At 44.5% G+C, this 27694-nt stretch overlaps 1 protein-coding gene across 2 annotated transcripts; it reads left to right on the top strand.

Moving 5' to 3' along the window:
• On the top strand, window positions 1–27694 carry LOC112253183 (annexin A11-like). Of its 2 annotated transcripts, none has more exons than XM_024425179.2 (15): window positions 1–150; window positions 3091–3374; window positions 4088–4176; window positions 4696–5040; window positions 5314–5401; window positions 11702–11796; window positions 15223–15336; window positions 15635–15725; window positions 15851–15930; window positions 16044–16100; window positions 16306–16399; window positions 16631–16726; window positions 25781–25839; window positions 26069–26191; window positions 26330–27694. In XM_024425179.2, exons 2-15 carry the CDS (start codon window positions 3101–3103, stop codon window positions 26387–26389), a joined length of 1665 nt encoding a protein of 554 aa, XP_024280947.2. In that variant the 5' UTR covers window positions 1–150; window positions 3091–3100; the 3' UTR covers window positions 26390–27694. The 2 variants fall into 2 exon arrangements, with proteins under 2 accessions (XP_024280947.2, XP_042154985.1); XM_042299051.1 differs by lacking the exon at window positions 1–150 and adding an exon at window positions 218–582.

Here is a 27694-nt window from a genome sequence, read left to right on the forward strand (position 1 = left end):
CTGTGGTATGTCAATTACTGTATGGTGTGTGCCCATGGGTGTTTCTCAATGGAAAATATGAGTCCCACCCACCTTCCTTATATACATACACGGGCTGTAGCTTGAAAAAGAGCGCAGCGCAGCCAGGACAAGGCGTCTCGCGAACCAAAAGTAAGTGGCAAACGAAATGCACTTTTCGGTTAAATCAAATGTGACCTAACCTTGTAGATCAAACATTTCCAATAGCGATCGTGCGCGACTAAGTTTCTTGTAGATGTGTTATTGACACGTCGCTTTCCTCAGAAATATTTAATTTACTAGCGAGCCTTCTTCCTCGAAGGATATGATACGCAATAACAAAATGTCTCACAGAGAACATGATAAAAGTAGGCTAAGCTTCTAGGCCTATCGTTATAGACCTATTTGAAACGATGTTTGCGTAATTTGCCTGACAACGCGAAAGGCGGTCTTCCAGAGCTTCGGTAAATTGGCTTGTCTTCTTCTGATTAGTAGGCCTAGTGCAGAAAACCTTTACAACGCAAAATTACAACGAGGAAATACAGAATTTAACGTTTAGCTGGCGCCTGAAAGTCGAACAAAAAGGTACTGATATATTTAAATGTTTTACCTTGGTTCGATGTTGATTGATGTACAATATTTTGCTTGTCTATTTTGACAGTTACTGTGCTGTCATTTGGTGTAGAGGCAGTCAGTGTAAGGCTATTCCGAAAACGTTAGTATAAGCGGCGGCCTATGGCTATTCTCTCATTAATTCAATGTCGAAAATGACATTTAGAATAAGGATGTTTAACTGCCTACAATTATTTATTTCTTCAAATATTGTGTAATAGGCCAATCATGTGGATGGAAGTAAGACTTATTTTTCTTTGGGGTCTACTACATACAGCAAAATAGTTGTTTGAACTTTTGGATAAGCCTGCCTTAACACATTTGAGTCACTCGGTAGTTATTTTCAAACTATCTATTTTTGTATGAGTTCAAGGCCTCAACAGCCAACACCCATCATGTGTATTGTATTGAACACTCCCATCCCCCCAGCAAACATGGTTGGTGTACACAAGGAACCCAAATGGCTACTTACATTTATACACAGTCCTTCGTAAATGTGTACCGTTCCTCACATTTATCAATAGAACGGGTGTCACGTGTCATTGTAATCTATCAAAGCGATTGTGTCAGTTGGTAGACTAGTTCTTCAGTTAGCCTCTATTTGCCACTGATTTGAGGTTTGGTTATTATACAGTAATAGCCTTTATCGGCTTTAGTGAGTAGGCCGAGCAGGGGTCCTAATCAAATGCTATTTTTGTGTAGATGAGATTTCGTCAGTCACAATTTCACTCCAGTATTACACATGCTTAACATTAGTTAAAATCTGTAAGCCTCGGGACAAAGATAGAAGGAGAAATACATTGTGTTGAAATTAATATTTTGTACATGGGTTCGATGAGAATCATTCATACGTCTTACTCTTTTCGACAGCGTGGTTGATTCCTGTTTGGACTTTGGCTTTCCCGTCAAAACAGTACGATTCATTATTTCGACATTTTGTGACGTTCGAGCACACATATTTTTTCTGAGGCTTGTCTACTGCCGCGTTCACGAGGTAGTCGGAACTAGGAAACTCGAACATTTCCGACTTGGTAACTGGTTGAAGTTAATCACGGGTCGCGTTCAACCAGTTAGCTAGAGTTATACAAATCTTTGCTATTGACCCTTCGTCCGTGATTGGGCAACAGTGGGGATTCTTCAAGTGTTTGTCATTCAACGACAGACAACTAGTTTTCATGCAGTTTTCCACTTGAGAAGATATCTAAGATATTGCATAACTAAGACCTCGTCTTCACGTCTACTGGCTACAGCGTCTCAAGAGGGACAAACAGTAATATTGCCGCTTTTTTCTCGTTTTTCTAGCTATGGTATTTTAAGGTAATATTCGAAAGTCTACTCGAGTTCTGCAAGGAGTAAACCGAATCTATGCATGGATGCCTTTAGGCTGTAGTCTTATACGCATGCACAGTACATTAAATAGGGGGTGACGGTGTAATACCAGTGTAGTAAGTCTTTACATCGTAAATTTTATACTGTATCATCTAAAAGTTAACTTTTTGCTGAGGTGTAGTCGGTGATAAAAAATGGTCTGAAACATAATTCATATTTCTCACATGTTCCCTATTCAATCTGAGAGAGAATCATATCTGTTCTACACTATACATATCTATCTGAACATGTTCTAGCCTAACCTTACATCCTTCTGAACAGGCCACTGATGTAGAACTGTGTTCCTATTCAAATACAGCAGCAGTCTGTCATTCTTTCCCCTGTCCTTAAAATGCAAATTATGAGAAGGGATTGTGTACATGGAGCCATGGATGGAACAAGTTGGCATATGAAATGGGAGTATGGGTTTTTCACACAAGGCAGCATAATCATTGTCAAATAACAAACAGTTGCACTGCCAACACCAAAAGTAACAAAAGCAAAGGTTGGGTCATTTGAAATGTAGTATTTCAGTGTACAGTAAGGCTTTAAATAGGTATTCTCCCATTTTAATAAATTATTTCTCAATTACTATTCGAGATACACACTGTATGTATGTCTTCTTCCAGATGGCATTTCTTTGTGCTAGATTTCAGGAAAATACTCAATTTCATGAACATAGTAGTTCCATTTCACACAGTATTACCCAACCCATAAATTGTCCATGTTAACAATTAAGCCATCAGCTTAGGGAACCCAGATTCCTTAAACCTTGGGTCATCCTGAGGAATTCAGCCTTATTTCTCCTCCACAGCTTAACTTCATTGAGGGTGGAGGGGCCCACTGTGTATATGGGCGTGTTTCTAGCTCTGTAGTTGCTATGGACACCACAACACCAACCTATGTGTTCACGCCTCAATTTGAGTCATAAAACTTTGTTTTACAACAAACAGATGAGTGGGACTGTCTGTGTGTCCAACTGCCATATTGTGTGTCTGTAAGGCAGGAGGTGTTCCTGTCATGACCTGACCAGGAACAGAAAAACTCCTGGCTTTATAAAATGCATTTACACATTAAACAGGCCTTATATTTTGATATTTATCTTTATTTCAGACCATAAACCATGAGCTATCCAGGATACCCTCCTCAAGCCGGTGGCTACCCACCCCAAGCCGGAGGCTACCCACCCCAAGCCGGAGGCTACCCACCCCAAGCCGGAGGCTACCCACCCCAAGCTGGAGGCTACCCACCCCAGGCTGGAGGATACCCACCTCAGGCAGGCGGCTATCCCCCTCAAGCAGGGGGTTACCCCTCTCAGGCTGGAGGTTACCCCCCTCAGGCTGGTGGCTATCCTCCACAGCCTGGAGCTGGAGGGTACCCAGCCATGCCCCCAGCAGGTAAGGCCTCAGCTCAACAGATCATGATTGTCCTAAAATATGCAGACACGTCCAGTATTTCTTACAGGTACAAGGTATATGAAATGTAATGTAATCTAAGGGAGACACAGACAGACAGACAGAAACATAAAGACATGGTCAAGAAAAGAGAATTAGGGTACTGCTGGACAGACTCAGAGACTGAGTCCTCTGTCATCCTTTATCTCAGGGCCAGAGATCATCATGAGGTTTAGATGTAATGTTGTGGTACATGCGTTGTGTTTTCTAAACAACCTCTGCTGTGCTGAGAGACAACACTCACAGACCAACTAGTGTCTGACACAGTCCTCCCATTCTGTGTGCCCTGAGAATCATTCCTTAACTGCTGACTAGAAGCCGAGGTTAGTCACATACATTGGCAAGTGTGAACAGTTCATTGCTAGTCCTGGTGTCTCATTCCAAAGTCAATGTATTTACCTCTCTGGCCTAGCACAATCACCAGACATTTATTGAAACCTTCCTATGAAATCTTAGCACTTTCTATGTTGTTTCTATGTTATTTTTGGTAACATAATTGATCGATTGATTGTTTAAAAGCATATACAGCCACAACATCATAGCAAACATCACATACTACATACGTACTATTATAATAATAATCCTATATCAGTTTGTCAGTGATATTCCAAAAACTGTTTAGTGACATATTCACCCATCTATGTCACCTGTTGCAGGTAGTTGGGGAGGTGGTGCTGGTTTCCCCACCATAGGTGTTGATAATCTGTCCAACCCTGGATTCAACGCAGGCAATCTTCCAGGCATGGTAAGTTTGGCATGAAAATACATCCATCCCCCCCAAATCACACAGAGAATATTCTCAACATGCCTGTACTTCATCCCCCTTCAGATCATTGCGTTAAATATTTCAGTTAGCATGAATTGCATGGCCAATATTGGAAATCACAACCCAATTATTGACTGGTAAGACTTTTATAAAAAATAATCTATGTTGCAGCTTTCTTGTTAACCTTTCTTCAAAATCTCTCTTGCATGACGAAAATAATATGGCTCGTAATTAGCTAAGATACTGCTTCAAAAATGTTATAATTTTCTGCAACCTCCTCTTTCACTGTTGTAATCCTTCATAATTACATGTTTTGTATAATTTATGTTGCATTGTCTTTGATTTCCTTTGTAATCATAACACAACAGCAGATGCTGTATTACCAATAATACATGATTGATCATCTGCAAAACAGCTTTTCGTGCATAATAGTTTAAACCAATCAGCGTACTGTCTGTGCAAATTTTTATTGGATGCCCATTTCTCTTCCAATCACAGGCCAACCAGATCTCATCATCCATGGGGGGCTTTAACCCCAACCCTGCCATGTTCACCCCTGGTGGGTACCCCCAACATTCCCCCCAGCCCCCTAACCAACAGCCCCATGGCCTGTACCCACAGCCAGGTGGGCAGATGCCCCAGACTCAAGGCCCAGGCATGGGCTACCCAGGCCAGCCCATGCCTGGCTACCCACAGGCACCCTCACCCAACCCCTCCATGCCTGGTTACGGAGGAGGACCAGCGCCTAACCAGCCCATGCCAGGGTACCCTCGTGCCCCGTCGCCCAACCCGTCCATGCCAGGATACGGAGGTGGAGCCATGCCCGTCGCTCCTGCCATCAACGTAAGAGACACTGGGAAGATTTGATCCAATTGTGACAATAGTACTTCAAAAGACTATTTAGGACAGGTATACATCCTGTTAAGTGTCCATACTTCATCCATGGGTTTCAATTTGGATATCTGAGTGTTCTGCAATAATATTGGTATGTTTCTATAGTTTTCTGTTTCTTCTTGAGATGTCAATGATTAGAGATTTGACAGGAGTTTTACTGGCAGCTAACACTGAAAGGGTAAAGCAATCTGGAAAATGCCCTCTTCTTCTCTGTTCCTCCAGAGAGGATTCAGGGGAAGCATCAAGGATTATCCAGGAGCAGACCCCCTGAGAGATGTGGAGGTTCTGAGGAAAGCCATGAAGGGCTTTGGTGAGTTGGTTACATAGGCCCAGTCAAGAAACAGCTCCTTATACACTATAGGGGTCTAGTGAGTGAGTTAGACCCTCTCCAGAAACAACCCCTATACCCTTCTATAGGGGTCTAGCGAGTGAGAGACTGTGTCCGAATACCCATACTAGTGTACCACATGCTTAAAGTGCACAATATGTACTCCTGACTGGCTTGAGGTGGGGCAGGGCTGAGTGCGGGTGCATTTTCCAAATTCAACGGACATGTCTCATATTACCCAGCCTGATAATCTCATTTCCAATTCAATTAATTTCTCTAAACCCTGAATATAATAGGAATGTAGTTTTAGGCCTACTCAGGTTGGTTATAGTCAGACTATTCACACTATACTGTAGACCATATAGCCAATCTATGCTATCTAAAAAGGACTAAAGACAGAAACAGATCATTTGGTTTCATTTCAACATATTTATTAGTTAATAGGCAGAATCTACCACATACCCAAAACTGGAAATGCAAAACTGGAGAAACAGGAAAAAATGATTAGTGAAACCAAAGTGCTGTAACATATAGAAATTGCATCAAATAGCCAAGTACACACCAAAACTTTTCAAATGTTGTAATCAATAGGCTATTGCAAAGAAAACATGGACAGTCGGGTGTATCGCAAATTCTGAACCGCTGGACAGCAACATAAAACATAAAGGGAAGGAGATCAGAATGACTGCTAAGGCTTGATCAATAAATTCAATAATTAAAGGTTCAAGATGCAGAAATCTCTCCGCCATTTCCTGGTTGCTAAAATGTTAATAATTTCACCTAATTTCAGTTTGTTACAAAACAAGCAGTCATTGTGGAGAGAATCACTGTACCATCTAAACCGCTGTGAGATATATTTTCCATAACCAAAAATATTGTATTTTCAACTGTTTGAAGCTGGTGTACAAAACCGAAAGGAGAAGACGCAAAAACTAAACTTAAGAACCCTCCTTAGATTTTCTTTCAATGCGAAGGACAGATCTATAACTCACATTTCTATGTTAATTTGGTTGGGTCGCCCAAAAAGTTACATGTTGCAGCTTTAAATAGGTAGCCTAGCCTACAAAACTAAAACAATTAATATGCTCAAATCAAAAGGCGTGATTAACATGACATCAGTAACGCAGCCACATCCCGAATCCCGGTGCCGACACATTCACAAATCAAAAGATGGTTTTGTATTTAGTTTAAAAGCTCTGACAAAAACCAAGAGGACAAAAAACACTTCCCAATGAGAAAACAGAAATAAAAATACCTCTGTTTTCAAAGATGTAGCCTACCATGCAATACTTGTGATCATTTTAAGAAGAACAAAAACTACATAGCCTACATTTGAACAAAACCTCAGAAGCTTTTTTTTATTTATTTCACCTTTATTTAACCAGGTAGGCCAGTTGAGAACAAGTTCTCATTTGCAACTGCGACCTGGCCAAGATAAAGCATAGCAGTGTGAGCAGACAACACAGAGTTACACATGGAATAAACAATTAACAAGTCAATAACACAGTAGAAAACAAAGGGGGAGTCTTTATACAATGTGTGCAAAAGGCATGAGGAGGTAGGCGAATAATTACAATTTTGCAGATTAACACTGGAGTGATAAATGATCAGATGATCATGTACAGGTAGAGATATTGGTGTGCAAAAGAGCAAGTAAATAAATAAAAACAGTATGGGGATGAGGTAGGTGAAAATGGGTGGGCTATTTACCAATAGACTATGTACAGCAGCAGCGATCGGTTAGCTGCTCAGATAGCTGATGTTTGAAGTTGGTGAGGGAGATAAAAGTCTCCAACTTCAGCGATTTTTGCAATTCGTTCCAGTCACAGGCAGCAGAGTACTGGAACGAAAGGCGGCCAAATGAGGTGTTGGCTTTAGGGATGATCAGTGAGATACACCTGCTGGAGCGCGTGCTACGGATGGGTGTTGCCATCGTGACCAGTGAACTGAGATAAGGCGGAGCTTTACCTAGCATGGACTTGTAGATGACCTGGAGCCAGTGGGTCTGGCGACGAATATGTAACGAGGGCCAGCCGACTAGAGCATACAGGTCGCAGTGGTGGGTGGTATAAGGTGCTTTAGTGACAAAACGGATGGCACTGTGATAGACTGCATCCAGTTTGCTGAGTAGAGTGTTGGAAGCCATTTTGTAGATGACATCGCCGAAGTCGAGGATCGGAAGGATAGTCAGTTTTACTAGGGTAAGCTTGGCGGCGTGAGTGAAGGAGGCTTTGTTGCGGAATAGAAAGCCGACTCTTGATTTGATTTTCGATTGGAGATGTTTGATATGAGTCTGGAAGGAGAGTTTGCAGTCTAGCCAGACGCCTAGGTACTTATAGATGTCCACATATTCAAGGTCGGAACCATCCAGGGTGGTGATGCTAGTCGGGCATGCGGGTGCAGGCAGCGATCGGTTGAAAAGCATGCATTTGGTTTTACTAGCGTTTAAGAGCAGTTGGAGGCCACGGAAGGAGTGTTGTATGGCATTGAAGCTTGTTTGGAGGTTAGATAGCACAGTGTCCAATGACGGGCCGAAAGTATATAGAATGGTGTCGTCTGCGTAGAGGTGGATCAGGGAATCGCCCGCAGCAAGAGCAACATCATTGATATATACAGAGAAAAGAGTCGGCCCGAGAATTGAACCCTGTGGCACCCCATAGAGACTGCCAGAGGACCGGACAGCATGCCCTCCGATTTGACACACTGAACTCTGTCTGCAAAGTAATTGGTGAACCAGGCAAGGCAGTCATCCGAAAACCGAGGCTACTGAGTCTGCCGATAAGAATATGGTGATTGACAGAGTCGAAAGCCTTGGCAAGGTCAATGAAGACGGCTGCACAGTACTGTCTTTTATCGATGGCGGTTATGATATCGTTTAGTACCTTGAGTGTTGCTGAGGTGCACCCGTGACCGGCTCGGAAACCAGATTGCGCAGCGGAGAAGGTACGGTGGGATTCCAGATGGTCAGTGACCTGTTTGTTGACTTGGCTTTCGAAGACCTTAGATAGGCAGGGCAGGATGGATATAGGTCTGTAACAGTTTGGGTCCAGGGTGTCTCCCCTTTGAAGAGGGGGATGACTGCGGCAGCTTTCCAATCCTTGGGGATCTCAGACGATATGAAAGAGAGGTTGAACAGGCTGGTAATAGGGGTTGCGACAATGGCGGCGGAAAGTTTCAGAAATAGGGGGTCCAGATAGTCAAGCCCAGCTGATTTGTACGGGTCCAGGTTTTGCAGCTCTTTCAGAACATCTGCTATCTGGATTTGGGTAAAGGAGAACCTGGAGAGGCTTGGGCGAGGAGCTGCCGGGGGGGCAGAGCTGTTGGCCGAGGTTGGAGTAGCCAGGCGGAAGGCATGGCCAGCCGTTGAGAAATGCTTTTTGAAGTTTTCGATAATAATGGATTTATCGGTGTTGACCGTGTTACCTAGCCTCAGTGCAGTGGGCAGCTGGGAGGAGGTGCTCTTGTTCTCCATGGACTTCACAGTGTCCCAGAACTTTTTGGAGTTGGAGCTACAGGATGCAAACTTCTGCCTGAAGAAGCTGGCCTTAGCTTTCCTGACTGACTGCGTGTATTGGTTCCGGACTTCCCTGAACAGTTGCATATCCCGGGGACTATTCGATGCTATTGCAGTCCGCCACAGGATGTTTTTGTGCTGGTCGAGGGCAGTCAGGTCTGGGGTGAACCAAGGACTGTATCTGTTCTTAGTTCTGCATTTTTGGAACGGAGCATGCTTATCTAAAATGGTGAGGAAGTTACTTTTAAAGAATGACCAGGCATCCTCAACTGACGGGATGAGGTCAATGTCCTTCCAGGATACCCGGGCCAGGTCGATTAGAAAGGCCTGCTCACAGAAGTGTTTTAGGGAGCGTTTGACAGTGATGAGGGGTGGTCGTTTGACTGCGGCTCCGTAGCGGATACAGGCAATGAGGCAGTGATCGCTGAGATCCTGGTTGAAGACAGCGGAGGTGTATTTGGAGGGCCAGTTGGTCAGGATGACGTCTATGAGGGTGCCCTTGTTTACAGAGTTAGGGTTGTACCTGGTGGGTTCCTTGATGATTTGTGTGAGATTGAGGGCATCTTGCTTAGATTGTAGGACTGGCGGGGTGTTAAGCATATCCCAGTTTAGGTCACCTAACAGAACAAACTCTGAGGCTAGATGGGGGCGATCAATTCACAAATGGTGTCCAGGGCACAGCTGGGAGCTGAGGGGGTCGGTAGCAGGCGGCAACAGTGAGAGACTTATTTCTGGAGAGAGTAATTTTCAAAATTAGTAGTTCGAACTGTTTGGGTATGGACCTGGAAAGTATGACATTACTTTGCAGGCTATCTCTGCAGTAGACTGCAACTCCTCCCCCTTTAGCAGTTCTATCTGGACGGAAGATGTTATAGTTGGGTATGGAAATCTCTGAATTTTTGGTGGCCTTCCTGAGCCAGGATTCAGACACAGCAAGGACATCAGGGTTAGCAGAGTGTGCTAGAGCAGTGAGTAAAACAAACTTAGGGAGGAGGCTTCTGATGTTGACATGCATGAAACCAAGGCTTTTTTTGTCACGGCATTCATTGGAAGAGGAATCGCCAGAACAAAATGCAGTGGGGTACGTGTTCATCTTTAATATACTGAACACTAAGACACAAAATAGGACTCGCCAAAACAGTTCTGCAAGGTGCACCCAACACTAAACAGAAAATAACCACCCACAACTAACAGTGGGAAAACAGGCTACCTAAGTATGGTTCTCAATCAGAGACAACGATAGACAGCTGTCCCTGATTGAGAACCATACCCGGCCAAAACATAGAAATACAAAACCTAGACATACAAACATAGAATGCCCACCCACATCACACCCTGACCAAACAAAAAATAGAAACATACAAAGCAATTTACGGTCAGGGCGTGACAGCTTCGCTATTCGGCATCTTCCCAATTAACATTTTAATGCAATGGGCTAAATCAGCGTCACTCAGTGTTTCTTGGTAGTCTTAAACAAATCTACTTTGAAACAAAAGTTAACACCTCACACACGTGGTTATGGGCCCGGAAGACACATTTCAGTTGAATGCATTCAATTGTACAACTGACTAGGTATCCCTTTCCATGTCATACATAGAGAGATGAGATGTATTACATCTTACATTTTGAGTTTGCATTCCAATATTACACTATAAACTGTACATCACAGAAGGGCGATTTGGTCATTCCACTGCAGGAACGGGTTTTAAGTAGCCTAGTTTAGTTGTTTGGCCACTTGTAGAGAACTAGGGCCTATCACACGCAGCCAACCTCTTCCAATGCATTGTGGAATAGTGTGCATTGCATTTTACTTGATGAAGCTCAGAAATTAGTATACCATCCTGGCATTTAGGGATCCCGAGTGGCGCAGCGGTCTAAGGCACTGCATCGCAGTGCAAGAGCCGTCACTGTAGACCCGGCTTAGATCCCGGGCTGTATCACAACCGGCCGTGATCGGGAGTCCCATAGTGCGGCGCACAATTGTCCCAGCATTGTTTGGGTTAGGGGAGGGTTTGGCCGGGGGGCTTTACTTGGCTCATCAGGGTATGCCGTCATTGTAAATAAGAATTTGTTCTTAACTGACTTGCCTAGTTAAAGAAAGGTTAAGTAAAATAAATACATTTAAACTATACTCGATTTTCAAAAATGAACTTACTATTAAAAATTATATTTTCTCATAGTGAAAATGTGCAATGCGCGATTGCGTAGTTTTGCATTATTGGTTGATTTCGGGAGCACATCCCCATATCTGATTATCAACTGTTGTCAAAGCAGAAATTACTATGACATCTGGGCATTTAAAGTATACTAAATTTTTTGAAATAAATACTATAAAACATATATTTATTTGCATACTCAAACAGCCTACTATTTAGGATGCAAGTACACAGCCAGTTAAACCCCATTCAGAAACAACACCTAGCCCCTTATATAGGGGTCTAGTGAGTGAGTTAGATCCAGTCTAATATTGGAACCAGAAACAAAAATTGCATGCGTAATGGCCAGCTGTTAGAATAGGCCCTGTCCTGAAACAACCCCTTGCCAGTCCCTTATACAAAACACACTGTAGATTTGCATAGGTATAATCAACACTAGCAGTTATGTTGTCTTCTATTAATGATCATCGATCTTTGAATGACTTAATTATGTATAAGGACCTGGTAATGTTGTGTGCTCAGCTACACTACTTAAAAATGATGTTCTAAATCCACCAAGGGAAATGGATGGGCTGTTTGAATATGTGTTCTGACAGTGGACTTGCCCTACAGGTACTGATGAACAGGCCATCATAGACCTGCTAGGAAGTCGCTCCAACAGACAGCGTGTCCCCATGCTCATGGCCTTCAAAACCTCCTACGGAAAGGTAGCTAATACAGTCATATTGACATTATACTATATTATACTATGTAAGTACAATATACATGTTCTTATAGCTTATTTCTTATTATAGAAAGACAATACAGTGATTATGACCATACATTTTTTTCTTATGCATTCTTTTTTGGAAGGTATTTGAAAGGAATAGGCATAACTCTCACTCCCATTTAAAAACGTGATACCTTATTTATCTAATTAAGTTTTTAGGGAACAATTAAATAATTGTTACAGTGTCATATAATGGTCTGAATATGTTGCCTTGAAGTGAGAGTCAGAGTATATTCTTTAGTGTGTGCCAGTGATATCTAAACAGCAGCTGTTGGCTCTGCCAGTAAACGACTCGCTGAGGGATCTGATAGACTCAGACTTTATTAGCTACAGCCATACCCAGAACACAGATGGCACAGCAGTTGAACACACATGGCACAGCAGTTGAACACACATGGCACAGCAGTTGAACACACATGGCACAGCAGTTGAACACACATGGCACAGCAGTTGAACACACATGGCACAGCAGTTGAACACACATGGCACAGCAGTTGAACACACATGGCACAGCAGTTGAACACACATGGCACAGCAGTTGAACACACATGACATCAGTACTTGAAGTGGACTGAAATAAGTACCTCTACTCATTTGGCCTCTCTAACCCTGTTCTTGGAGAGCCACCCTCCTGGAGATTGTAACTCCAACCCTGTTCCTAGAGAGCCAGCCTCCTGGTGGTTTTCACTCCAACATTGTTCCTAGAGAGCCAGCCTCCTGGTGCTTTTCACTCCAACACTGTTCCTAGAGAGCCAGCCTCCTGGAGGATTTCACTGCCACCCCAGTGGTAACTAACCTGATTCAGCTTATCAAGCAGCTAATTATTATAATCAGTTGTGCTATATTAGAGTTGGACGGTAGCTCTCCAGGAACAGGGTTGGAGGTTAAACCTACAGAACTGTAGCTCTCTAGGAACAGGGTTGGAGGTTAAACCTACAGAACTGTAGCTCTCCAGGAACAGGGTTGGAGGTTAAACCTACAGAACGGCACCTCTACAGGAACAGGGTTGGAGGTTAAACCTACAGAACTGTAGCTCTCCAGGAACAGGGTTGGAGTTAAACCTACAGAACTGTAGCTCTCCAGAAACAGGGTTGGAGGTTAAACCTACAGAACAGTAGCTCTCTAGAAACAGGGTTGGAGTAAAAACCTACAGAATGGTAGCTCTCCAGGAACAGGGTTGGAGTAAAAACCTACAGAGCTGTAGCTCTCCAGGGACAGGGTTGGAGGTTAAACCTACAGAATGGTAGCTCTCTAGGAACAGGGTTGGAGGTTAAACCTACAGAACGGTAGCTCTCCAGGAACAGGGTTGGAGGTTAAACCTACAGAACGGTAGCTCTCCAGGAACAGGGTTGGAGGTTAAACCTACAGAACGGTAGCTCTCCAGGAACAGGGTTGGAGGTTAAACCTACAGAACTGTAGCTCTCCAGGAACAGGGATGGAGGTTAAACCTACAGAACTGTAGCTCTCCAGGAACAGGGTTGGAGGTTAAATCTACAGAACTGTAGCTCTCCAGGAACAGGGTTGGAGGTTAAACCTACAGAACGGCACCTCTCCAGGGACAGGTTTGGAGGTTAAACCTACAGAACGGTAGCTCTCCAGGAACAGGGTTGGAGGTTAAACCTACAGAACTGTAGCTCTCCAGGAACAGGGTTGGAGGTTAAACCTACAGAACTGTAGCTCTCCAGGAACAGGGTTGGAGGTTAAACCTACAGAACGGCACCTCTACAGGAACAGGGTTGGAGGTTAATCCTACAGAACAGTAGCTCTCCAGGATCAGGGTTGGAGGTTAAACCTACAGAACAGTAGCTCTCTAGGAACAGGGTTGGAGTAAAAACCTACAGAATGGTAGCTCTCCAGGAACAGGGTTGGAGTAAAAACCTACAGAGCTGTAGCTCTCCAGGGACAGGGTTGGAGGTTAAACCTACAGAATGGTAGCTCTCTAGGAACAGGGTTGGAGGTTAAACCTACAGAATGGTAGTTCTCTAGGAACAGGGTTGGAGTAAAAACCTACAGAGCTGTAGCTCTCCAGGGACAGGGTTGGAGGTTAAACCTACAGAATGGTAGTTCTCTAGGAACAGGGTTGGAGGTTAAACCTACAGAACGGTAGCTCTCCAGGAACAGGGTTGGAGGTTAAACCTACAGAACGGTAGCTCTCCAGGAACAGGGTTGGAGGTTAAACCTACAGAACTGTAGCTCTCCAGGAACAGGGTTAGAGGTTAAACCTACAGAACTGTAGCTCTCCAGGAACAGGGTTGGAGGTTAAACCTACAGAACTGTAGCTCTCCAGGAACAGGGTTGGAGGTTAAACCTACAGAACTGTAGCTCTCCAGGAACAGGGTTGGAGGTTAAACCTACAGAACTGCAGCTCTCCAGGAACAGGGTTGGAGGTTAAACCTACAGAACGGTAGCTCTCCAGGAACAGGGTTGGAGGTTAAACCTACAGAACGGTAGCTCTCCAGGAACAGGGTTGGAGGTTAAACCTACAGAACTGTAGCTCTCCAGGAACAGGGTTGGAGGTTAAACCTACAGAACTGTAGCTCTCCAGGAACAGGGTTGGAGGTTAAACCTACAGAACGGCACCTCTACAGGAACAGGGTTGGAGGTTAATCCTACTGAACAGTAGCTCTCCAGGAACAGGGTTGGAGGTTAAACCTACAGAACAGTAGCTCTCTAGGAACAGGGTTGGAGGTTAAACCTACAGAATGGTAGTTCTCTAGGAACAGGGTTGGAGTAAAAACCTACAGAACGGTAGCTCTCCAGGAACAGGGTTGGAGGTTAAACCTACAGAATGGTAGTTCTCTAGGAACAGGGTTGGAGTAAAAACCTACAGAGCTGTAGCTCTCCAGGGACAGGGTTGGAGGTTAAACCTACAGAATGGTAGTTCTCTAGGAACAGGGTTGGAGGTTAAACCTACAGAACGGTAGCTCTCCAGGAACAGGGTTTGAGGTTAAACCTACAGAACGGTAGTTCTCCAGGAACAGGGTTGGAGGTTAAACCTACAGAACGGTTGCTCTCCAGGAAAAGGGTTGGAGGTTAAACCTACAGAACGGTAGCTCTCCAGGAACAGGGTTGGAGGTTAAACCTACAGAACGGTAGTTCTCCAGGAACAGGGTTGGAGGTTAAACCTACAGAACTATAGCTCTCCAGGAACAGGGTTGGAGAGCCCTGCACTATACTATATAGACTTACTACCAATATTGTAAAAGAAGTGCCAGTCCTCAAGCAGTACAGAAAATTACGGTGTCTGTATTCAAGTCAGAAAATTCAAGGGGCTTGTTCGCTGTATTGCTGAGCACCGGCCCAACTCAAAGACTGCTTGGATAGCATTGAATTATACCAAGCTTGTATCCCCTTACCTTCCCAGGATCTGGTTAAGGATCTTAAGTCCGAGCTGTCAGGGAACTTTGAGAAGCTGGTGCTGGCCATGTTGAAGACTCCATCCCAGCTTGATGCATATGAACTGAAGGAAGCCATTAAGGTTTGTGAAAGGGTTTTTATAATCACTGACATATTCCCTCTTCTTAACATGTGTGTGTGTGTGTGTGTGTGTGTGTGTGTGTGTGTGTGTGTGTGTGTGTGTGTGTGTGTGTGTGTGTGTGTGTGTGTGTGTGTGTGTGTGTGTGTGCATGAAAACGAGTAATATTTTGTTTTGTGTTATTTTTGTGTTATTAACTAGCTAAACTAACTTAAAGAACAGAGAAAGACAAATCATACTTGGTATATAATAATATCCCTGTTATAATCTCCCAGCCATTCTCTGCTGTATGTTCTGACAGGGCGCAGGGACAGACGAGGCCTGTCTGATAGAGATCCTGTCCTCTCGCTCCAATGCAGAGATCAAAGAGCTCAACCAGGTCTACAAGACAGGTGAGTTACATACAAACATTGTTCAGGGAGACAATGTTAACCAGGAAGTTGTATATTTCCTTTCAGAAACACACCACGCCTCTGTTGTATTGGATTGTGGAAGTGGACTGTGTGTGTTATTTCAGAGTATAAGAAGTCTCTGGAAGATGCCATCAGTGGGGACACCTCAGGACATTTCCGTAGACTCCTCATCTCTCTGGCCCAGGTACACCCTATGGCCCATCGATATAGAATAGTGTATACATTCTAAATACATATACATCTAGGGACAGTACATATAGATGGATGATTCATTATGTATTGTGTTTGTGCTCTCAGGGTAATCGAGATGAAAGAGAGACAGTGGACATCTCTGTAGCTAAACAAGATGCTCAGGTACCGTGTATTGCCATTTCTTATCTATTACGAACCTTGTGACGTCTAATCTACATACTGTAGTATGTCTTCAGCATACGTCGGGCCATGAGTTTTTCATGACCACGTGATTTGGGCAGGAAAACTCTGGACTCTACACAACATATTAGAAATCTCTACCTACTCATTGAAAGATGCCTGTGTGTATTGTGTGCTCTCTGTCCAGGCTCTGTATGCTGCTGGGGAGAACAAGGTGGGAACTGATGAGTCCAAGTTCAACGCCATCCTGTGTTCTAGGAGCAAACCCCACCTCAGAGCAGGTAACTACAGGGGAGAGGAATGGTACTGTGACGACAGAAGTTAAATATCTATGAAATATAAATTAAATGTATATAAAATATCAATTACATGTATATGAAATATCAATTTAATGTATTTGACATATCAATTGTGGTATATGAAATGTCAGACCTCTGGTGCTCTCCGCTCACCTTGACTCGTAGCTAGAACCTTTGCCGCTACCTTATCCGTGTGTGTGTGTGTGTGTGTAGTGTTCCATGAGTATCAGCAGATGTGTGGCAGAGACCTAGAGAAGAGCATTGACAGAGAAATGTCTGGAGACCTGGAGAGTGGAATGGTGGCCGTGGGTAAGGGGAAACCTTTTGGTTAATACACACACTGCCATGCCTATACAGGTCTATCTGGTGTCACACCTACACGTTTCTACACAGGCACATTAACACTACATAGCACCCATAACAATGCACACCACCCACCCACACAACTATGTCTTACTATACTTGTGAGGACATTTTTGGAGCAACAATTGATTCCCATTCAAAGTCATATTTTGGCCTCCCGAGTTGCGCAGCGGTCTAAGGCATTGCATCGCAGTGATAGAGGCGTCACTACAGACCCGGGTTCGATCCCAGGCTGCATCACAACCGGCCATGATCGGGAGTCCCATAGAGTGCCACACAATTGGCCCAGCGTCGTCCGGGTTAGGGGAGGGTTTGGCCGGAGGGGGCGTTACTTGGCTCATCGCACTCTAGCAACTCCTTGTGGTGCGCCGGACACCTGCAGGCTGACCTCGGTCATCAGGTGAACGGTGTTTCCTCCGACACATTGGTGCAGCTGGCTTCCGGGTTAAGCGGGCGGGTGTTAAGAAGTGCGGTTTGGCGGGTCATGTTTCGGAGGATGCATGACTCGACCTTCGCCTCCCGAGCCCGTTGGGGAGTTCCAGCGATGAGACAAGATCGAGAAAAGGGGGGTAAAATATAAATAATAATAATAATTTCCTAACCCTTACCTTAACCCCGAAGCCTAAAATTGCCTTTTTACAAGTGAGGACTGGCAAAATGTCCTCACTTCTCAGAATCTTTGTTGGTTTCCTATTCTTGTGACTTCTGGCACTCACAGGTATAGTAAAACGTGTACATACACACGCACCTACAGTACCAGTCAAAAGTTTGAGTTTTTCATTTTTAAACAAAACTATTTTCTACATTGTAGAATAATAGTGAAGACATCAAAACTATGAAATAACACACATGGAATCATGTAGTAACCAAAAAAGTTTTAAACAAATCAAAATATTTTTTATATTTGAGATTCTTCAATGTAGCCACCCTTTGCCTTGATGACAGCTTTGCACACTCTTGGCATTCTCTCAACCAGCTTCACCTGGAATGCTTTTCCAACATTCTTGAAGGAGTTCCCACATATGCTGACCACTTGTTGGCTACTTTTCCTTCACAATGTGGTCAAACTCATCCCAAGCCATCTCAATTGGGTTGAGGCCAAATTTATTGAATGTGTTAACACCAATGAGCTTGAAAAGTATTGGGACAGTGATAAATGTTTTGTTGTTTTGGCACTTTACTCCAGCACTTTCGATTTGAAATGATACAATGACTATGAAGTTCCTGTCCGCTTTAATTTGAGGTCATTTTCATCCATATCGGGTGAAATGTTTAGAAATTACAGCACTTTGTTTACGTAGTCTCCCAATTTTAGGGAATCAAAAGTATAGGGACAAATTCACTTATATGTGTATTAAAGTAGTGAAAAATGTAGTATTTAGTCCCATATTCCTAGCACGCAAGGATTACATGGAGTTTGGGACTCTACAAATGTGTTAAATGCATTTGCTGTTTGTTTTGGTTGTGTTTCAGATTATTTTGTGCCCAATAGAAATGAATGGTAAATCATTTATTGTGTCATTTTGGAGTCACTTTTATTGTAAATAACAATTGAATATGTTTCTCAACACTTCTACATGAATGTTAATGCTACCATGATTACAGATAATCCTTAATGAATTGTGAATAAGTGAGTGAGAAAGTTAAGAGGCATAAATATCATACCACCCAAAAATGCTAACCTCCCCTGTTATTGTAATAGTAAGAGGTTAGCATGTCTTATGGGTATGATATTTGTGCATCTGTAACTTTCTCACTCATACAGGCTCTCACTCATACAGGCAAAAATTGTTTCTGGTCATAGACCATAGTGGACCATAGTTTAATTTAGGAAATCTGTTCCCAAGTCTTCCCACGAATAAAAAGACGTGATTGGGTCAAATCAAATATTCAAATCAAATCAGATTTTATTAGTCGTTATTAGTTGAATACAACAGTTAAATGCTTACTTACAAGTCCCTAACCAACAATGCAGTTTAAAAAATACAAATAAGAATAAGAAATAAAATGAACAAGTAATTAAAGATCAGCAGTGAAATTACAATAGTGAGACTATATACAGGGGGTACCGGTACAGAGTCAATGTGTGGGGGAACCAGTTAGTCGAGGTAGTATGTACATGAGTTATTAAAGTGACAATGCATAGATGATAACAGAGAGTAGCAGCGGTGTAAAAGAGGGGGAGGGGGGGCAATGCAAATAGTCTGGGTAGACATTTGATTAGATGTTCAGGAGTCTTATGGCTTGGGGGTAGAAGCTGTTTAGAAGCCTCTTGGACCTAGACTTGGCGCTCTGGTACCGCTTGCCGTGTGGTAGCAGTGAAAACAGTCTATGACTTGGGTGGCTGGAGTCTTTGACAATTGTTAGGGCCTTCCTCTGACACCGCCTGGTATAGAGGTCCTGGATGGCAGGAAGCTTGGCCCCAGTGATGTGCTGAGCCGTTCGCACTACCCTCTGTAGTGCCTTGCGGTCAGAGGCCGAGCAGTTGCCATACCAGGCAGTGATGGTGCAGCTGTAGAACCTTTAGAACCTTTGTCTTGATCACGTTGAGGGCGAAGGTTGTCCTGGCACCACACGGCCAGGTCTGTGACCTCCTCCCTATAGGCTGTCTTGTCGTTGTCGGTGATCAGGCCTACCACTGTTGTGTCATCTGCAAACTTAATGATGGTGTTGGAGTCATGCCAGGCCGTGCAGGAGGGGACTGAGCACACAACCCTTAGGGGCCACAGTGTTGAGGATCAGCGTGGTGGATGTGTTGTTATCTACCCTTACCACCTGGGGCGACCTGTTAGGAAGTCCAGGATCCATTTGCAGAGGGAGGTGTTTAGTCCCAGGGTCCTTAGCTTAGTGACGAGCTTTGAGGGCACTATGGTGTTGAATGCTGAGTTGTAGTCAATGAATAGCATTCTCACATAGGTGTTCCTTTTGTCCAGGTGGGAAAGGGCAGTGTGGAGTGCAATAGAGATGGCATCATCTGTGGATCTGTTAGGGCGGTATGCAAATTGGAGTGGGTCTTGGGTTTCTGGGATGATGGTGTTGATGTGAGCCATGACCAGCCTTTCAAAGCACTTCATGGCGACTGACGTGTGTATTACGGGTTGGTCGTCATTTAGGCAGGTTACCTTAGTATTCTTGGGCACAGGGACTATGGTGGTTTGCTTAAAACATGTTGGTATTACAGACTCGGACAAGGAGAGGTTGAAAATGTCAGTGAAGACACTTGCCAGTTGGTCAGCGTAAGCTCACATCCTGGTAATCCGTCTGGCCCTGCGTCCTTGTGAATGTTGACCTGTTTAAAGGTCTTACTCACATCGGCTGTGGAGAGTGTGATCACACAGTCGTCCGGAACAGCTGGTGCTCTCGTGCATGTTTCAGAGTTATTTGCCTCAAAGTGAGCATAGAAGTAGTTTAGCTCGTCTGGTAGGCTTGTGTCAATGGGCAGCTCTCGGCTGTGCTTCCCTTTGTAGTCTGTAATGGTTTGCAAGCCCTGCCACATCAGACGAGCGTCGGAGCCGGTGTAATACAATTCGATCTTAGTCCTGTATTGACGCTTTGCCTGTTTGATGGTTTGTCGGAGGGCATAGCGGGATTTCTTATAAGCTTCCGGGTTAGAGTCCCGCTCCTTGAAAAAGGCATCTCTAGCCTTTAGCTCAGTGCGGATGTTGTCTGTAATCCATGGCTTCTGGTTGGGGAATGTACGTACGTTCACTGTGGGGACGACGTCATCGATGCACTTATTGATGAAGCCAATGACTGATCTGGTGTACTCCTCAATGCCATTAATATATTCAATCTGTGCTAGCAAAACTGTAGCTTAGCCTCTGCATCATCTGACCACTTTTTTAATTGACCGAGTCACTGGTCTTTCCTGCTTTAATTTTTGCTTGTTAGCAGGAATCAGGAGGATAGAATTATGGTCAGATTTGCCAAATGGAGAGCGAGGGAGAGCTCTTTGTACGCATCTCTGTGTGTGGAGTAAAGCTGGTCTAGAGTTTTGCACATTTAACATTTTGGTCAATTTGGTCAAACGGATTTAAGTTTCCCTGCATTAAAGTCAATGGCCACTAGAAGCGCCGCCTCTGAATGAGTGTTTTCCTGTTTGCTTATGGCAAAATACAGCTCATTGAGTGCGGCCTTAGTGCCAGCATCAGTCTGTGGTGGTATGTTGACAGCTACGAAAAATACAGATGAGGACTCTCTAGGTAGATAGTGTGGTCTACAGCTTATCAAGAGATACTCTACCTCAGGCGAGCAAAACCTCGAGACTTCCTTAGATACCAGCTGTTGTTTACAAAAATACATAGTCCGCCGCCCCTTGTCTTACCAGACGCCGCTGTTCTATCCTGCTGATACAGCGTATAACCAACTAGCTGTCTGTTGATAATGTCGTCATTCAGCCATGACTCCGTGAAGCATAAGATATTACAGTTTAATGTCCCGTTGGTAGTTGTCACGATCGTCGTAAGAAGCGGTCAAAGCGCAGCGTGGTGTGAATGCATCATTTTAATGGATGACGAAAATAACGAAGTAAACTGAACAAAACAATAAATGAACAACAACCGTGAAGCTATATACGAAATGTGCTGACACAAGCAACTAACATAGACAATCACCCACAACGACAAAACAGGCTACCTAAATATGGTTCCCAATCAGAGACAACGACTAACACCTGCCTCTGATTGAGAACCATATCAGGCCAAACACAGAAACAGACAAACTAGACATCCAACATAGAATTGCCCACTCAGATCACACCCTGACCAAACAAAACCTAAAAGCATACAAAGCAAACTATGGTCAGGGCGTGACAGTACCCCCCCTCCCCCCCCAAGGTGCGGACTCCGGCTGCAAAACCTGAACCTATAGGGGAGGGTCTGGGTGGGCATCTGCCCGCGGTGGCGGCTCTGGCGCTGGACGTGGCCACCATAGTCTTAGTCCACCTCAGTAGCGTCCTTTGAGCGGCGACCCTCGCCACCGACCTAGGACTGGCAACCCTGCTAAAGGGCCCCACTGGACTGAGGGGCATCTCCGGACTGAGGGGCAGCTCCGGACTGAGGGGCAGCTCAGGATTGAGGGGAAGCTCAGGACTGAAGGGTAGCTCAGGACTGGCTGGCGGCTCTGGCAGCTCCTGGCTGGCTGGCGGCTCTGGCAGCTCCTGGCTGGCTGGCGGCTCTGGCAGGTCCTGGCTGACTGACGGCTCTGGCAGGTCCTGGCTGACTGACGGCTCTGGCAGGTCCTGGCTGACTGACGACTCTGGCAGCTCCTGGCTGACTGACTGCTCAGGACAGACTGGCGGCTCTAGCAGCTCAGGACAGACGGGCGGCTCTAGCAGCTCTGGACAGACGGGAGACTCTAGCAGCGCTGGACAGACGGGAGACTCTGGCAGCACTGGAGAGGAGGAAGGCTCTGGCAGCACTGGAGAGGAGGGAGCACCTGTAGGCAGAAGACGGAGAGACAACCTGGTGCGGGGGGCTGCCACCGGAGGGCTGGTGCGTGGAGGTGGCACTGGATAGACCGGACCGTGCAGGCGCACTGGAGCTCTTAAGAACCGAGCCTGCCCAACCTTACCTGGTTGCATGCTCCCGGTAGCCAGGCCAGTGCGGCGAGGGAGGTGGAATAGCCCACACTGGGCTGTGCTGGCGAACCAGGGACACTATGCGTAAGGCTGGTGCCATGTATGCCGGCCCAAGGAGACGCACTGGAGACCAGATGCGTAGAGCCGGCTTCATGGCACCTGGCTCGATGCCCACTCTAGCCCGGCCGATACGAGGAGCTGGAATGTACCGCACCGGGCTATGCACCCGCACCGGGGACACTGTGCGCTCCACAGCATAACACGGTGCCTGCCCGGTCTCTCTCGCTCCCCGGTAAGCACAGGGAGTTGGCGCAGGTCTCCTACCTGGCTTCGCCACACTCCCCGTGTGCCCCCGCCAATACATTTTTGGGGCTGCCTCTCGGGCTTCCTACCGCGTCGCCGTGCTGACTCCATTCGCCGGTATCCCTCCTCACACTGCTCCAGAGAATCCCAGGCGAACTCCGGCACTCTCCCTTGGTCGACCGACCACCTGTCTATCTCCTCCCAAGTAGTGATACAGTCCAGATCTCGGTCCCATGTCCAGAAATCCTGACATCGCTGCTGCTGCTGCTGCTGCTGCCCGTTACCACGCCGCTTGGTCCTTTTGTGGTGGGTGATTCTGTCACAATCGTCGTAAGAAGCGGACCAAAGCGCAGCGTGGTGTGAATGCATCATTTTAATGGATGATGAAAACACAAAGTAAACTGAACAAAACAATAAATGAACAACGACCGTGAAGCTATATACGAAATGTGCTGACACAAGCAACTAACATAGACACAATCAAATCAAATCAAATTTTATTTGTCACATACACATGGTTAGCAGATGTTAATGCAAGTGTAGCGAAATGCTTGTGCTTCTAGTTCCGACAATGCAGTAATAACCAACAAGTAATCTAGCTAACAATTCCAAAACTACTACCTCATAGACACAAGTGTAAGGGGATAAAGAATATGTACATAAAGATATATGAATGAGTGATGGTACAGAGCGGCATAGACAAGATACAGTAGATGGTATTGAGTGCAGTATATACATATGAGATGAGTATGTAAACAAAGTGGCATAGTTAAAGTGGCTAGTGATACATGTATTACATAAAGATGCAGTAGATGATAGAGTACAGTATATGAGATGGGACATATGAGATGAATATGAGATGAATAATGTGGGGTATGTAAACATTATATTAGGTAGCATTGTTTAAAGTGGCTAGTGATATATTTTACATCATTTCCCATCAATTCCCATTATTAAAGTGGCTGGAGTTGAGTCAGTGTGTTGGCAGCAGCCACTCAATGTTAGTGGTGGCTGTTTAACAGTCTGATGGCCTTGAGATAGAAGCTGTTTTTCAGTCTCTCGGTCCCAGCTTTGATGCACCTGTACTGACCTCGCCTTCTGGATGATAGCGGGGTGAACAGGCAGTGGCTCGGGTGTTTGCTGTCCTTGATAATCTTTATGGCCTTCCTGTGACATCGGGTGGTGTAGGTGACCTGGAGGGCAGGTAGTTTGCCCCCGGTGATGCGTTGTGCAGACCTCACTACCCTCTGGAGAGCCTTACGGTTGTGGGCGGAGCAGTTGCCGTACCAGGCGGTGATACAGCCCGACAGGATGCTCTCGATTGTGCGTCTGTAGAAGTTTGTGAGTGCTTTTGGTGACAAGCCAAATTTCTTCAGCCTCCTGAGGTTGAAGAGGCGCTGCTGCGCCTTCTTCACGATGCTGTCTGTGTGGGTGGACCAATTCAGTTTGTCTGTGATGTGTACGCCAAGGAACTTAAAACTTACTACCCTCTCCACTACTGTTCCATCAATGTGGATAGGGGGGTGTTCCCTCTGCTGTTTCCTGAAGTCCACAATCATCTCCTTAGTTTTGTTGACGTTGAGTGTGAGGTTATTTTCCTGACACCACACTCCGAGGGCCCTCACCTCCTCCCTGTAGGCCGTCTCGTCGTTGTTGGTAATCAAGCCTACCACTGTTGTGTCGTCCGCAAACTTGATGATTGAGTTGGAGGCGTGCGTGGCCACGCAGTCGTGGGTGAACAGGGAGTACAGGAGAGGGCTCAGAACGCATCCTTGTGGGGCCCCAGTGTTGAGGATCAACGGGGTGGAAATGTTGTTGCATACCCACTTTTTCTCTGTCTTCTCTTCACGCAAATGGCGGGGATTTGGGCCTGTTCCCAGGAAAGCAGTATGTCCTCCTGCCTTAAGACACTGCATCTAAGTGCAAGAGGCGTCACTGCAGTACCTGGTTCGAATACAGGCTGCATCACATCCGGCCGTGATTGGGAGTCCCATAGGGCGGCATACAATTGGTCCAGCGTATTCCGGGTTTGGCCGGTGTAGGCCGTCTTTGTAAATAAGAATTTGTTCTTAACTAACTTGCCTAGTTAAATAAAGGTTAAAAAATACAAAATAAATATAAAAAATATTCATGCATACGTTTAAATTATATTATGTAAGTTAAACATAAAAATATTTTAAAACAGTTTTATTAAAGTATATATTTTTTTTTACAGATTACTAACATTACTGCCCCCACTACAAGAATGAAATACTTAAATAAATACATGCAATTTTGTCCTTGAAACATTTAATTGAAATACTGTAGAATTCCATTCATTCCTATGGAGGACTGCTCCTACTGGGGAGTGGCAATATGGCTGACCAGTGGCTTCAAAGGCTCTCAATGGTCAATACATAGCATCAGCAATCTAGGGTTTATATACATCATTGGTTAACACCCATAACTTACTCATTGTTATTGTTGAAAGATGTTATAGAAGATGCTTTAACAATATGTGCTGCCACACTGTTGCTGCCTGAATTAGTAATTGTTGTTGTGTTTTTCCCCACTTGGCTATCATTGCTCAGGTTAATGGTACAGTAACATGCTTTTAGATTCATTTGACTGGATGACATTGTTATCTGACTGTGTATGAAGAGAATATCTCAACCTTACACCCTTGTGATGATGTGGTGTGACGTGTTGTGTGCTTCTTCCATTACGCATGTTCGTCCATACAGAAGTCATGTTGATGTGATGTTTGAAAATGTATTTCACCGCTCAAACTACAGTCATATTTTCTCTGTTTTCTTCAACTCTCAAGTTCAGGTTTCAGATAGTACTTTATATATAACATTTTCAGTTGATTCCCTTCCTATCATTTTAAAATGTTTGGTTGGTTTGAGAGTTTCCCTCCCCTCGGATCTGTTTGTGCTCTTGCCAGTTCCATTGCTTTCATCGTCAACCCAAACGTGAGCCATGGCAATGACTGACAAGGAGTTGGCATGCTAGCACTAACAGACTGGTAATCGGGCTGTTATCAGTCCCTCCCTCCATGTAGTTGGGGCTGGTCTAAGGTTTAGTAGGTGATCAGTACATGCTGGGCATTCTAACCCTCTGCTCTCTCCGTGTTCCAGTCAAGTGTATTAAGAACACACCTGCCTACTTTGCAGAGAGACTCTACAAGTCCATGAAGGTAAGACACGCCCCCTTGCGGTCTGTCTGTCTGGGCTGATTACAACATACTGTACATACACACAGTACAACAGAAATGTTCACGACTGATAAGTGCACATTGTTTAAGTTCATTACATTTCTACTTTCCCAGTTACAATGAAATTACATTGTTATTACTGTAATTGCTTCTGATAATTGTACTCTTCAAATAAGTTCTTAGGTCCTGACCTGTGTGTTCGTGTTCTCAGGGGGCCGGGACCAAAGACAAAACCCTGATTCGGATCATGGTGACGCGTTCTGAGGTGGACATGCTGGATATCCGTCAGGAATACGTCAAGAACTACGGCAAGTCGCTCTACACAGACATCTCTGTAAGTATCTGTCCTCCTCACCACACACACACACACACACCTCCAACAATGCTACTGTTATAGAGCAGGTTAGGTATTCTAACATGATGTTCTAGTTTGTTGATGTGTTTGTGTTGTTGTTTGTGTTGTCTATGACAGGGAGACACCTCAGGGGACTATAAGAAACTGCTGTTAAAGCTGTGTGGAGGGAGCGACTAGAGGGACCATGTCAGCTCTCTACGGGATCTCCTCCACACTATATCCATTTACTGAATGGCCTATAATATAATCATTATCATAATATATGCCATTCTGCCAATCTGTCTGACTGTCTTCCTCTGCACCACAATCAGCAGTTCTGCATGCCATGCCATCCATTCTGCCAATCTGTCTGACTGTCTTCCTCTGCACCACAATCAGCAGTTCTGCATGCCATGCCATCCATTCTGCCAATCTGTCTGACTGTCTTCCTCTGCACCACAATCAGCAGTTCTGCATGCCATGCCATCCATTCTGCCAATCTGTCTGACTGTCTTCCTCTGCACCACAATCAGCAGTTCTGCATGCCATGCCATCCATTCTGCCAATCTGTCTGACTGTCTTCCTCTGCACCACAATCAGCAGTTCTGCATGCCATGCCATCCATTTTGTCAATGCAACTGTTGTCACATGTTATGATATGAGAACATCATGTCCTAAAGCTGTTCCTTTTCTATATTTTTATGAGCAACAAAGTATATATTTTTCAATAAGTTTTCCTTTGATTGGTATTATATCTTAGTCTATCTGAAAATGCCCTTAAAGGTACAATGTGCAACATTGATTAGATTTGGAATTTAAATCAATATATATATATTTTTTAAAGATATATTTTATTTTAACCAGCCTGTGCCAATAATATGCATATCTAATTGTACAAGTTAATTCAGTACTAATTGATTTAGCTGAGCAGTGTTGAATATGTTACTCTGATAAGAATAATTAGCAGCTAAAATACCAAAGTGGTCAGTTTATATTTAAGCAGTTAATGCCCGAGTGGGTGTGATATATGGCCAATATACCACGGCTAAGGGATGTTCTTAAGCAGTACCTGGATACAGCCCATGATATATTGGCCATATACCACAAACCCCTGAGGTGCCTTATTGCTATTATAAACTTGTTACCAATGTAATTAGAGCAGTGAAAATAAATGTTTTTTCATACACGAGGTATATGGTCTGATATACCACGTCTGTCAGCCAATCTGCATTCAGGGCTTGAACCGCCCAGTTTATAATTGTGTCTATATGGTGTGTGTACACTATCACTGTTGTTTACTTTCCTTTACACTCACTCATGTGTTTTCTGCTGTTTGCTACAAGCGTAAGTTTCAAGTTTTTAATGGTGCACAAGTACAGTGAAATGTATTTTTCTTTGAGCATGTCTGTCAATATAACTCCAAACGTAAACCTCATTGCATCACAATTCAGTAACGGTGCTCTGATGATGACTACATCGGAAAATAAATGTTAAGAAACACGG

Source organism: Oncorhynchus tshawytscha, linkage group LG16, assembly GCF_018296145.1.
Source record: "Oncorhynchus tshawytscha isolate Ot180627B linkage group LG16, Otsh_v2.0, whole genome shotgun sequence".
In the NCBI taxonomy this organism is placed as follows: Eukaryota; Metazoa; Chordata; class Actinopteri; order Salmoniformes; family Salmonidae; genus Oncorhynchus; species Oncorhynchus tshawytscha.

Coding starts and splice junctions, on each gene's coding strand:
- LOC112253183 (XM_024425179.2), top strand. CDS start 3,101: ATGAGCTATCCAGGATACCCTCCTCAAGCCGGTGGCTACCCACCCCAA. Junction 5,041..5,313: donor CCGTCGCTCCTGCCATCAAC/GTAAGAGACACT, acceptor CTGTTCCTCCAG/AGAGGATTCAGGGGAAGCAT. Junction 25,840..26,068: donor GACTCTACAAGTCCATGAAG/GTAAGACACGCC, acceptor TCGTGTTCTCAG/GGGGCCGGGACCAAAGACAA.